Here is a 12899-nt window from a genome sequence, read left to right on the forward strand (position 1 = left end):
TATTGTTAACAACAGCAGACTATCGGGTATAACATAACATTATCGTTTTATTTTGTTTTCCTTTCCCTCTCTCGATGCGTAATATTAAGCTGCACCGATCGCGCTCTCTTCAAGAGCGAGTAATCCCGCAAATAAAGCCCCCTGACTCTTTACTCGATACAAAAGTGCCGTCAAAAATATCTCTCTCCCTTTTTTTTTTACCGGGCTTTAAGTTCGAATAATCGAAGGTCGTGTCAGCCACAAAGAAATTCGTGTAGGATTACTTCGGGTAATCGCGATCAACGCCTAGCCAAGCGTAACTAACAACGGAGTAGGAACGGGCTAAACTAATCGAATCGTTTCGACAACTAATTATTTCACCTTTCGTCTTAACCAGTTGTTATATTAAATTACTTGTTTTCCCTTTATTTCTAACACTTGTGCGTCAATAACTGATCGCGCGAGGGATCTGACACTGATTAAACTAGACAAAATGTTAGCGGAATTGCATGTTGAGAAGCGTCTCAATTAGCACATATGCCAATTATGATCAATTACTATATATTCGACTATCGCTCCTGCCTCAAGATTTATATAAAATAAAGCGTTTGCTACAAACATTCAGCTCTATCGTTATTTACTTTAGTCATCCTTCATATATTTTTTGGAAATATTTAACTTGAAAAGTTCTTTTTGAGCGGCTCGCTATAGATCTTCAGTTTTAATGAATCGCTCGTGTTCTTATGGTTAAAACGACTGGTTACTCGCTAATTATTGCCCGTCCCTACAAGAACATCGCTTGTCTTCTAGGGATTATCTCGAAATGTGTTTGCCCATGGGAAGGGCTACGTTCTCATGTATATCTTGTGTGTATGCGTGTTGTGTCTTTTTGTGTGATATAACACAGTTTTACGTTACAATTTATATTTATCTCGCCCGTTCTTCCTCGCAGCTTCGAAGCTTTCACTACATCACAAAAATATCAACGTTGAAAACTACTACAATGTTTGACCAACTTTCAACTTTTCGGTGAAGAAGCTGACGCTATTTTTAATAATTGCGCCGATACGTGTCGCTTGCGCCCAAACCAATCATCGTACTAACCATATGTTTCTATTTTGTAATAAAAGAAAGACATCGGAGAGCACAAAAGTCAGAAATATATATATATATATATACTCTCGAGAGAGCAAGGTTAAATTAGAAATAATCTACTAACAATAAATCGGATTATCCCTAAAAGTGATCGCTTGTACGCAACGGAAAACAAGGTTGCCCCGATAGGATCGTTCGGTTTCAAAACTTTGTTGGCAAAAGTAATCCTAAAAGCACATTTGACGTAGGTCTGGATACCATCGCGAAACTTTACTTCTGACATGCTTTTAGTTACGACCAAAAAGAGAGAGTGATGTTTATATATATTATACATAATTATATATTAATCCATATAACATTATATAGACTTTATATATACTATATATGATATATATATAAAATAATAAATATATATCATAAAAATATATATAGATATATATATATTTTAAAAGAATTTATATATATCACATACATTATATATATATATATATATATATATATATTATATATATTATATATATACATATTATATATACATTTTATATATATTTATATGTAATTTATATATATGTAAAAATATATTATATATATATATATATATATATATATGTATATGAAACAAAGTAGCACAGAAAATGTTTTAAAAGTTATGCAAATTTTTGCATTTATATACAAATCGATGTAATAATGACTCTTTTAAATCTAAATATTATATATTGAATTAAAAGTCTAAAGAACCCAAAATGGCTTTGCATGTTTAAAAAATAACGATACGAATAGAAAATAATTTTATAATTCTTGTTTTTAATTTAATCGGTCGTATCTAAAAATATGTCTTTGGGAAATTCTGTCAGAGATTTTCACGAGCATTTCAAAATAAGGCAGGTGTAATTTTTAAAGTAAAAAAATAAATACACAAAAAAAATGTTATATCAAATAAACGTAAATGCGTTCGTTTGTCGTAACATTTCTCGTCTTACCATCTTGCCGGGATTTTTAATCACACGGAGAGATCCTGGAAAGGATGAATTTTACAAATATAACAGAGATGCGTGTCTCTCGCCTACGTATCGATATATCCTGGTCATGTAATTCTATAAATGCGCAATAACGTTTATCGTAAATATATAAATATTACGAATGCAGATTTATAACATGTCATGCTGAAATGGTACTTGTCGGTTTTTTTTTTTTTTTTTTTTCCGAAAAGCTCATGAATACTTTGCTATTTCAGGTTCCGCTTTCTTGGCGCGAAATAATGTTTTTCAACTAGACGGTCGGAGGGGCAAGTAAAAGAGGGCAAATACGTATATCGTTGCACGATTTTATCGCCTTTAATCTTGAATGAATGATCACAGTGGTTTAAAATTTAATATTGTACGCACAGTCTCCCCGTCTGTCGAACAAATCTCACCGAAATGCTTCGCATCGCTAGAATTATTGATATCACGTGTGCTAGAAAAACACTATATAATTCATCGTCACAAAACTAACGCTTCCCCTTCGTAAAAGTATCGACGTATCCCTTTACTCTCTTACTTGCCCCTTGTCAATTTTTAGAGTCCTGCACGATTCTCTCTGATATAATTTCGCCGCAAGAGCGCGCAGACGCGAACATATAATACAAAAGCCCGTAAAGAGACGTCTGTCTGAAAGAGGACGCTTAAACAACGTCTAAAATATTTAAACGTTCCGTTTCGTCCGGATTGGAGCTCGTCGTTCTGGGATAGCGAATGCATAACTGAGAGATTGGGTATTCACAGCATAATTTTTCGTAGTCAATGAACATCGTAGCCAGGAGCGGCAACGAGAGATGAATACGGAAAAGGTTGGAAAGAGAAGATGATGAAAGTAAAGAAAGAACGGCGTTTCCCGACGAAAAGCTTCCCGATTTCGTGTTCTACTTCTTGATATACGCGCGCCGTCATTCGGCTAATAATTTCCGCGAGAAATTCGAGAAAGCGTGGCTTATCTCGGCGATATCGAACGATGCGTTTTAGAAACATTCCGTCTCGCTTCAAGGTTCATATCGTTTCACCAACGATAGAACAACCATTTTTTTCATCGTTATCGCTCGCTAATAGGCGACACGATGATGACCCCTTAATATAACAAGCAGATAACGCGAAAAAGTGCCTTCCGTCGTTTTTAATCGCGATTAAACGCGATTCTCGTCGGCACGGCTTCCCGACGACCAGCGTCGCTAAAAGTGCCCTACGCGATGTAGAAGATACATCCGGTACAGTCTCGTCGAATGGTACACTTGTCAGGAGGGAGGATGGCAGAAGATATCTGTTGCAGGGATTATCGAGCAAAAGAAAAGCTCGTTAACATAATTTTTTTGACGTGCATAGGAAGAGTGCGATGGGGATTACGAGGAAAGGGACTCGCTCGACTAGAATATCAATTATCGTCGATCAAGTTAAGCCTCGTTCTCCTTACTCGGGCTTCAAGCGATGCCATTGCACGATGGTCTGCCTCGGCTTTGTGATCATATCCTGCCAGTGCTTCGTTTCGCTCGCGCCACTTCCATTTTTCCCTGGAAAGGAATTTACGCTCTATGTACATACACTCAACATCGGATTTCAATTTCTATCCCCCGATATCCATTACTACAATGTTTCGACGTTCAAACGGGAAAAAAAAATACACAATATTATGTATTTCGATGGGGAATAAAGATCTGGAATTTCGAATATTTTTAATGGATATTATGTTGGAATTCTGGCCAGGATTTTCATCCAGACAAGCTTAATAAATATTTGCAGGATTTATATAATATGAATATTGGGGATTTCTTTCAAACTGTTGAATAATAAAAATATATTTGTTTAAGAAATCTATGTCAATTATGCGATCCTTTTCCTGTTTTAAATATGAATACCATTGATGTAATACGAATTCTATTTTAAGGCAAGAGTTCATTATTGGAAAAAATTCAAGATACCTGCGAGCTGAATCCGGCCGATCAGTTCGTTTCGTCCAATGTTGTCGAAATCCATTACCATAACATCCAAAGAGCATTCTCTGATTTTCTCCCATGGTACATTGAAGGAGAATACCTCGTTGAATACGGGGTTCAAGGTGCATTTGAAGATCGGAGTCTTACGTTTCTCGATCCTCTTGTCACCAAATTGCAGCCACACCTTGACATACGGATCTGGAAATCGCAAATATTAACAATTGAGTCTCTCATTCCTTTAAACGAGTAACAAGAAATAAAACAGAATACATCATCATATTATGTATAATTTTTATTTTTAAAAATAGTTATATTTTCGTAGCGCAAATATATGTTCCAGTTTCTTAAAAAAAAAAAATAGACATTAAAACATAATTTTTCGAAGAAGATCGCGATTTACCTCTGGTCCACAATAGATGATTTAAACTCTAAGCCTTAAGAAATTAGCCAATTACAGTGAAGTATTCTCCTCATACTTGACTGCGATTGGTCGATTTCTTAAGGCTTAAGGTTTAAAGCTCCTATTGTGAGCCAGGGATTATAAAACTACGTAGGAACAATATAAGAACGATGTAATGTTACCTGATTTTCCGTTAATGTCCTTAGCTTTAAGATTCCTCGCCTTCAAGAGAGTCAACGTCAATATGGAATTACTTGGATGATAGCACAGCGAGCACAAGAGTTCTCCGCATTTATCCTTAGCCGGGGGTTTAAGAGCCTTCCAAAACGACGGTTTCTCCGATAGATCGACCTACGACAAATCCGCGAGATGTTATCGATAACTGTTGTATTTTCAGTATCATATTACTGATGTAACTCGTAGAATTTTCGATCTAATTATATAACGAGTTAAAGAATTTTCCACAGAAAAAAAAGAATATTTTTCTCTATTTATATCGACAGAAGGCGAGGTCATGTGACCAGTCGGGGACCCATTGGTCATGTGACCAATGATCATGTGACCATCGATCCCGCGCTCGCGATACCCCGCACGAAATCAGTTTCGCGCAAGACGTGCAGCGTGATAAATGTGTGGGGTGTACAACTCTGATGTTGTAAATTATTATTGCGATCAATGCATAAAAAATATATTAATTAATTATGCAACGCATAAAAATTCAATATTTAAATTTTTTGCAAAAAATACAACCAAAAAAATAAAATTTTATACAAGAATCTTTTGTGATTAAATATCTACGCTTTTATTAGACTCGTGCAAAACTCTATACTCCACTTACCCATTACGCTGCGCGGTTCGCGCGAGACTGATTCTTAATATTCTTATGCGGGGTATCGCGAGCGCGGGCCCGATGGTCACATGACCAGTGGTCACGTGATCACTAGTCATGTGACCACTGGTCATGTGACCATCGGTCCCGCGCTCGCGGTACCCCGCACGAAATCAGTTTCGCGCGGGACGCGCAGCGTGATAGATGTGTGGGGTGTACAACTCCGATGGAAGAGATCTAGAGAAAAAGAGATGCTTTCGTCGGGCCAGTTTATTCTTGACTGTGAAGTTAATGGAAGTGCAGATATTTTTATCGAGAAATTTATATTTCTTTTTGTTTTCTGTTAAAAATGTATATATTGAATTTTTATGAATTAATTAATAAATATATTTTTATGCATGCATTCCAATAATTATTTTATACATGCGTTGCAATTTTTAACATTTTATTATCAAAAATTAATATAACTTTGCTTTGTGCACGTAATTATATTCGATTAAACCAAATGAAATAAGAAAATATATATATATATATAGTTCTCAAACATTACAATAGAAATTCGGCGAATTAATATTATATACATAATTTTAATTCCTGAATTTCTATTATGTATATAATATTAATTCACCGAATTTCTATTATCTATATATTCTATTAGTATATATTTATTAGTATTATATTTATATTTATTTCTATTGGTATATATCTATTAGTATTATATTTATATATTCTATTAGTAGATATTTAATCACAAAAGATTCTTGTAGAAAATTTTATTTCTTCGTTCGTATTTTCTGTTAAAGATTTAAATATTGAATTTTTATGCGTTGCATAATTAATTAATGTATTTTTATGCGCTTCGCGCGCGTTATTAATAATATTTTTATTATTTATTTTACAACTGTCAAACTATTTACCTTCACGATGGTAATTATTTGATGCTATTAATATAACACACAATGTTAATCAAGGTAAATCAGCATCGCGGAAAAACAGCAACAATATTTGCGATAATCAACTTTGCATGCCTTTTTTTAGAAAAGAAAATAATGAAATAAAAAAAGAAGAAGAAACAAGATTCTCCGCATGCATGTTTGTGTCTGCGTGTTTATATGTCTTTATGAAAAATTATTATATAGAGGAAAAGCAACGTTCGCCATGTTATCATTATTACCTTCGTCACGTTTGCCCCTTATTAGGGAATATATAGCGAACGTGCACTAATTACACGTTCTATTCCAAGCGGTCACATGCAGACATAATAATTAATTGCTATCGTATGCTGCGAATTAGAAATGTGGAATTTTTGCGACATAAAACGTTCCGAATCGCGCAAATATGTCAAATTTGAGCAATTTAATTCGTTGTTGAAGCACTAACTTACGAATAAAGAAAAAACAGAAACTTTTTTCTCGAATAATTACGGTATTTAATTATAATTATTATTGCTGTTATTAGCGTGAGCATTATATTATTAATGTCTCGTCTTTCCATAATAATAATATTGATATAGGACCAGGGTTACGTTGCTAAGTGCTCCGCCGACATGATTAGCGAATTAAATTTCACTTTCTCATAAATAATATCATTAATATTGTCTTGCGTTTCCATTATATTATTAATTTATATATATATATATATATATATATATATATATATTGTAAAGTATATTTATATATTTATAATTTTTATACACTTACAAAACATAATTATATATACATATTTTTTATAACTTTTTTGATTATTAATGCGTTTTCTGATATTATTAATATCAATATTGCTGATATCAATATCATTTTTTTTAATAATCAATCTTTCTATCTATATATGCTCAGCTGCACGATATGCACGAAACGACTGATCCGCGATGCTGGCGAATGCAGGTATCGCTCTTGGGAAATGAATATGTGCAACAACGCATAGAATTATCACGCGCACGTGTCCCCTATGTTATTGCGCGTGCAGATTATAACTTCTCTCTCTCTCTCTCTCTCTCTCTCTCTCTCTCTCTCTCGGTAATATTGATACCGCAGATTAGAGTTATGCTGCTAAATGTTCCGCCGACATCGCCGGATTAGTAAATTAAAACTCATTTACTTACGCTCTCTCAAATAAAACATAATTTCGCAGAACCTCGATTGATCTTACTTCCTGAATTTTTCATGAAATTATTCTGTTTATTAAGAGTACGCATATTTCAAAATTACGTCTGTAAATTTATAAAGATTATTTTCTTGTTTAATTTATATCTATGTAATATATTTAAATTTGAACTCATAATATTTCTCTATTATACAGCATATAAAAAATATAGAAGTGAAAAAAGTAACATAATACCGATAATATTTCCTGTTAAATAATAGAATGACGGACTAATGATATAATCGAGAAAAATTAAAGCCAACTTTTAATTAAAAAATAAATCAATGTTTTATATATTTTATTTTTAAATTATTATCCTTTTCCAATTGCAATTATCCAGTTATAGAAAATCCGTATAATCATAATATCATTGTAAAAAAATATATTTATAATCCGACTTTATTTTAACACAAAAGAATTATTTCGACAAATTCAAGGAGAAGCGCATCTGTCAAATCTTTCCCTCTCTCTCTCTCTCTCATGATTTCTCCAAAGTAATCAATCAATTCGCGTGCTCATCCGTTAGATTGATAATTTCATCTCGCGACGGCGGATGATAATTATGGAGTAAGAGGCCGTGGAAGCCGATTCCGAGACAGATCTAAGGTGACAGAGAGACGCGTCAGATTCTCTGTACCCTTCACGCGAATCCCTTAAGCCGCGAGTAATAATTGAACCGCGCAAATTGCAAGAGAGCGATAACGAGAAGGAGAGGAAGACGCGTCTCGCCAAATTACCTGGCAAAGCGGCAGAAACATTTCCCCTATGGAGTCGTCCCTCGAGAATCGATCGTAGTCGAAGACATGCAGATGTAATACCCTGCTCTGCAGTTTCTGTATGGGGAAACCTGTCGAGACATAAATGCGCACGCTTTGAATTATCATAATTCTATTTGCCTAATTTCATTTACTTTCTCACAATTTTAGCAATTTGTCTTCTGTATCAATATATGATAATGGAGATGTAATAATACACATCAGAGAGAATTTTCTCTTAGAATTTATTTTGAAATGCATGGTAATCGTGCGGGTATTAAATATGGTACTGGAAGAATTTTATAAAAAAGAGTTTCTTTAATTAATATATATATTTACCACAATAAAAGTTATTTCTATCACAATAGGATATAAAATATGTTTGATTGATTTTACTAAAAATTCAATAATTTAAAAATATATTAAAAACTTATGAGATTCTTTAAGTGTTTATTTAAATAGAATAAATACTAAAAAGTGATAAACATAAAATAAATTTGTATAAAATATTTTATAATATGTAACATATAAAATGTTTTATAGTAGGGTATTATATATACATATATATAATTTTACAATGCAGCAGCATATTTTCAATTCCAGCTTAATTGTTCATGACAATTTCAATATGCAGCATGGTAATTTTCCGCTTATTATCAAACATGATAAAATTTGTAGTGAAGTTTACGACAAAATAAATCGGAAAATTCTCTCTGTGTATAATTTATTGTTTCTTTTTATGTTCAAAATATATTTTAACATAATTCTGCTCGTTTACGTTAAAAAAAAAAAATATATATATATATATATATATATATATTATTAAAATATAATTTTTGTTCTATTATTAAATATAATCTTTATATATATTGAATTTTCGCAGAAAACTACGCTATTTCGCCCTAATTTTCTAGACGATGTCGTCTAACTTTTTGATCGTGTTTCATAAAAATCGCTTTCGGAAAAATGAAATTAATAGCATTGTGCAAAATGTGCGCTCACCTTCGAAATAAAAGGTCTCGTTCCATCTCGGGTTCAACGTACGTCTTTTGATTTTTGTCTCGAGTCGGTGTTTCTTGTCCGGAAGCAACGTCACGCGGACGTACGGATCGGAAGTGCCTGACAGGTCCTTCGCCGGCAGATCTTTACCCTGAAGCACAATGAAGGTATATATATACATATATATAAAGATGACTAAGTAGGAATTTTAAAGAACGAGAAGCTTTTCGCGACGAGACATGCAGATTTGGCGTAGCTGAAGTAGAGAAAGTCTTCTTTATACGAAGAGCGAGATTCGATGTAAGTCTCTGCATAATCTGTATGTATAATACTCTTGCGTGATCTGACAAACAAGACCGGATTTCTCATTAGTATAATATTAAGCGTCTGCAAAATATTAAGAATTTATAAGAATAAGAAAGAAAAATAGAAAGTACATCTTCTTTAAAAAAATATAGATAAAGCACCTAGTTAACAAAAGTAATGATATAAAATTTTACACGTACGATGTAAATTCCACACTAAAATAAGTAATAAAAATATTGATTAATATGTAATTCAACATTTTCGAGATAAGCTATATCCTGAATAAAGATTTAAAAAATGCCAAGCATCATAATTCGGTCTCGTTTGTAATATTTTCATGTATCTAAACATCTGTTGTGCATGGTTTATTTATGACACTATGTAAAATGTTTCAAAACCAAAAAGTTTCTTTAACAGATTATCTGGTCAATTTAAAAACAATTTCTCGCAAACTAAACTTTATAGACTCAAAAAGTTCGAAAGCAAAACTGCATTCTTCATTTATAATTCAGAGAATTTTGAAAATTTATTTTAATACAACCTTGAATTGCAGTTAATATAGATATACGACGAAGGAAATTGGAAACTCGCAGAAAATCATGAGCTTCCTCGACATGTTCGCTAAAGGAAATTCGCTAAAGGAAAATCGACTTCAAATTGACCAGAGAATCCAACCGCTAAAGGGATATTCGGTAAGTTTGCGAATTCAAGTAACGATGCATCTGTCCATTAAACTTGTCTTTGTCTCTATCTTACAAAGTTATCGGCGGTCCTCCAACGTAACTTTCTATAGGTAGGAGAATTCAGTAATTGTGCGATGCGCAACAGCCTTTACTTGTGCATGTGTGCGATATATCTAACCAGCGTCGTCAGCAGAATATAAGCGGTTCTCTCGTGTGCTCAACATAGAATCGATGCTGTTAATTGGAGGTAGGTAGACTCCACCAGACGTGGAGCAATCAATAAGAACGTATATAAGCTCGTAACGTGGCTTTGATAGCCACCCCATATATGTTTTTTCGCGAAGCTCAAAGAATTTTCGCACTCCCGAAGAGTGGCTGCCAAACTTTCTATAAAAGTCACTCTCCGCTTATTTGAAAGCTCAGTAGTGACCTTGGAGGCATCTTCACGCCTCGGGATGAACGATCATTTCTCATCCGCCTGTCAGAAGCTGTCTCTCCCGAACTTCGTAATGTCATTATGACGAGTCAAACTCTCGGAGATGAACGACGCCGCGCATTTAGAATACGAAGATGTGTGAAAGTTTGAAGAAATCATTTTCCAATGTAACATAATTCGTTTTTTTTTTAATATTCTAAGCGCTGAAAAGATAAATGACCTCATGCGAATTTCAAAAGATTATTTATTAAAATCGTTTACTTCTGAATTCTTAATAGTTCATTCTTTATAAGCATTTAGTTTTAAATAGACATTACTTAAACGAAAATTTTAATACGATGCATAATTGTCAAAAATATATTGCTGAAAATTAAGATCGCGTGCGTAGGTATAAAATTCTTTTCTCTAATTTTTGTTTAAGAAAAAATGTGATCCTATAAATTGAATTCGCATATTTTTTTTTTTTTTAATATTCTAAGCGCTGAAAAGATAAATGGCCTCATGCGAATTTCCAAAAATTATTTATTAAAATCGTTTACTTCTGAATTCTTAATAGTTCATTCTTTATAAGCATTTAGTTTTAAATAAACATTACTTAAACGAGAATTTTAATACGATGCATAATTGTCAAAAATATATTGCTGAAAATTAAGATTGCGTGCATAGGTATAAAATTCTTTTCTCTGATTTTTGTTTAAGAGAAAATAAGATCCTATAAATTGAATTCGCGAATGAAACTTAGCTGTAAATATGACTGGTGCTTGCAGATATAATTCTGTACAACATCTTGCATGTGTTATATATTTACATGTATATTTCTGTAAAAGAAGTCTCTACTTTTGAACTTGCACAAAGATATTGGACATAAATCGAATAAACGCGATATCTTTGGTGAATGCACGGTTGAACTTTCCGTAAGCCAACAAATTTTCATACGAGAGAAACACAGGAAATGGCGAGAATGGAAATTTTTCGGAATGAGGAGTCCTACTTTCATCCGAGGTATACTCCGAGCCATTTATAATGCACGCTTGTTGCGAAGAAAATACTTCGAGATATTAAATTAATCGAACCACCCGCGAACAGCGAGAGAGACTTTGTAAGAAAATCACGTTTCACACGTCTTATTAATACTCCCAAAAATTAGAAATATAATCCTTTTACCATTTTTTTACTATCCTTTTATATATAATATTTCTATAGACGCGTGGTTTTACGCCAGAAACAATCACATTTCTTTTTTATAGTTCGATATAAACGCAACAGATCAGAAAATATACAACACACTCGTAAAAGTTCTTCATTAAATAATTCAACAGCGAAGTGCGATTAAATATTCGCCAAGAAAAAGAGGTCGGATGCAAATTCAGCAAAAAATAACACTTTTTTTCACTAGCATGTGCTTCTTTAATAAAATGCGCGATAATACTAAGCGATTCATTATAATTTTTCGCTAAAAAAAGAAAGTAGCACACGCGTATAGTTATATATTTTATTCTCTCTTCTATATCATCAAAAAAATACATTACACTTTCATATAATAGTAATAATAAAATTCTTCCAGGTATATATCTCTCCTGGTTGGAGAAATTACACGTTCAAGCTTGAACCGGAAATTTATTGTAACGAAGTACAAAATTTTAGTCGTCGCGTACCGTGTAAAGTATAATCGCGTAAATATGGCGGACGCATGCCCTGTTGAGATCTCTTGGCACGATAATCCTTGTCGTGCAAAGGGAGAGTAGACCGGTGGCTACCGAGTATGTTTCACTTAACGTCGGATTAAATCGCGCGGGAGGAAAAATTCAACATTCGGTAATTTATGCTTCTGTTTACGACGAGAAGTCTCTCCTTCCGCCCTCGTGTTAAACGCGTTCTTTTTCCTGAGACTGTGTTTCCGCGTTTGAGTTTTAAAAGTTCTTGTAGTCTCTATGTAACTGTATAAAGTAATGTACGGCGTCCCAGTTTTGCAGGATATTTCGTACACACATCCACGTTTCGGTGCACAATGGTGTCTTCTTGTCGACGATTTATGGACGATCCTCATCGTCCAAAAATCCATAACGCATATAATATAAGTATAAATCAAAAAAAATTCTACCAATAAAAATTTATTGGAAATATAGAATCAAATTTCATGTGATTATTTATTTTCGAGAAAATTAAGAATTCGAAAATAATCATGATATTATCCAACAACAATATACAATAGATATAACATTTTTCATTTGATAAAAAACAATTTAAAGTAATTGAAATTCCACTGAAAAACTTATAAAATATAGGTAAATGTATAACTTTATTTCTTTTTAA

General features: G+C 33.1%; 1 protein-coding gene across 8 annotated transcripts in view; it reads right to left on the reverse strand.

Moving 5' to 3' along the window:
- Window positions 1–1669: 1669 nt before the first annotated feature.
- Syt7 (Synaptotagmin 7) overlaps window positions 1670–12899 on the reverse strand; it is a 174247-nt gene continuing 163017 nt past the window's right edge. For all 8 annotated transcript variants that reach the window (XM_085480069.1, XM_085480070.1, XM_085480072.1 and 5 more), the window contains 5 exons: window positions 9165–9312; window positions 8145–8254; window positions 4619–4787; window positions 4022–4234; window positions 1670–3613 (listed from right to left, as the gene is read on the reverse strand). In XM_085480069.1, coding sequence (XP_085336195.1) covers window positions 3513–3613; window positions 4022–4234; window positions 4619–4787; window positions 8145–8254; window positions 9165–9312 — 741 coding nt within the window. In that variant the 3' untranslated portion in view covers window positions 1670–3512. The remainder of the gene's footprint in view (window positions 3614–4021; window positions 4235–4618; window positions 4788–8144; window positions 8255–9164; window positions 9313–12899) is intronic.

Source organism: Nylanderia fulva, unplaced genomic scaffold, assembly GCF_048542155.1.
Source record: "Nylanderia fulva isolate GAGA-0341 unplaced genomic scaffold, ASM4854215v1 Scaffold14, whole genome shotgun sequence".
Classification (NCBI taxonomy): Eukaryota; Metazoa; Arthropoda; class Insecta; order Hymenoptera; family Formicidae; genus Nylanderia; species Nylanderia fulva.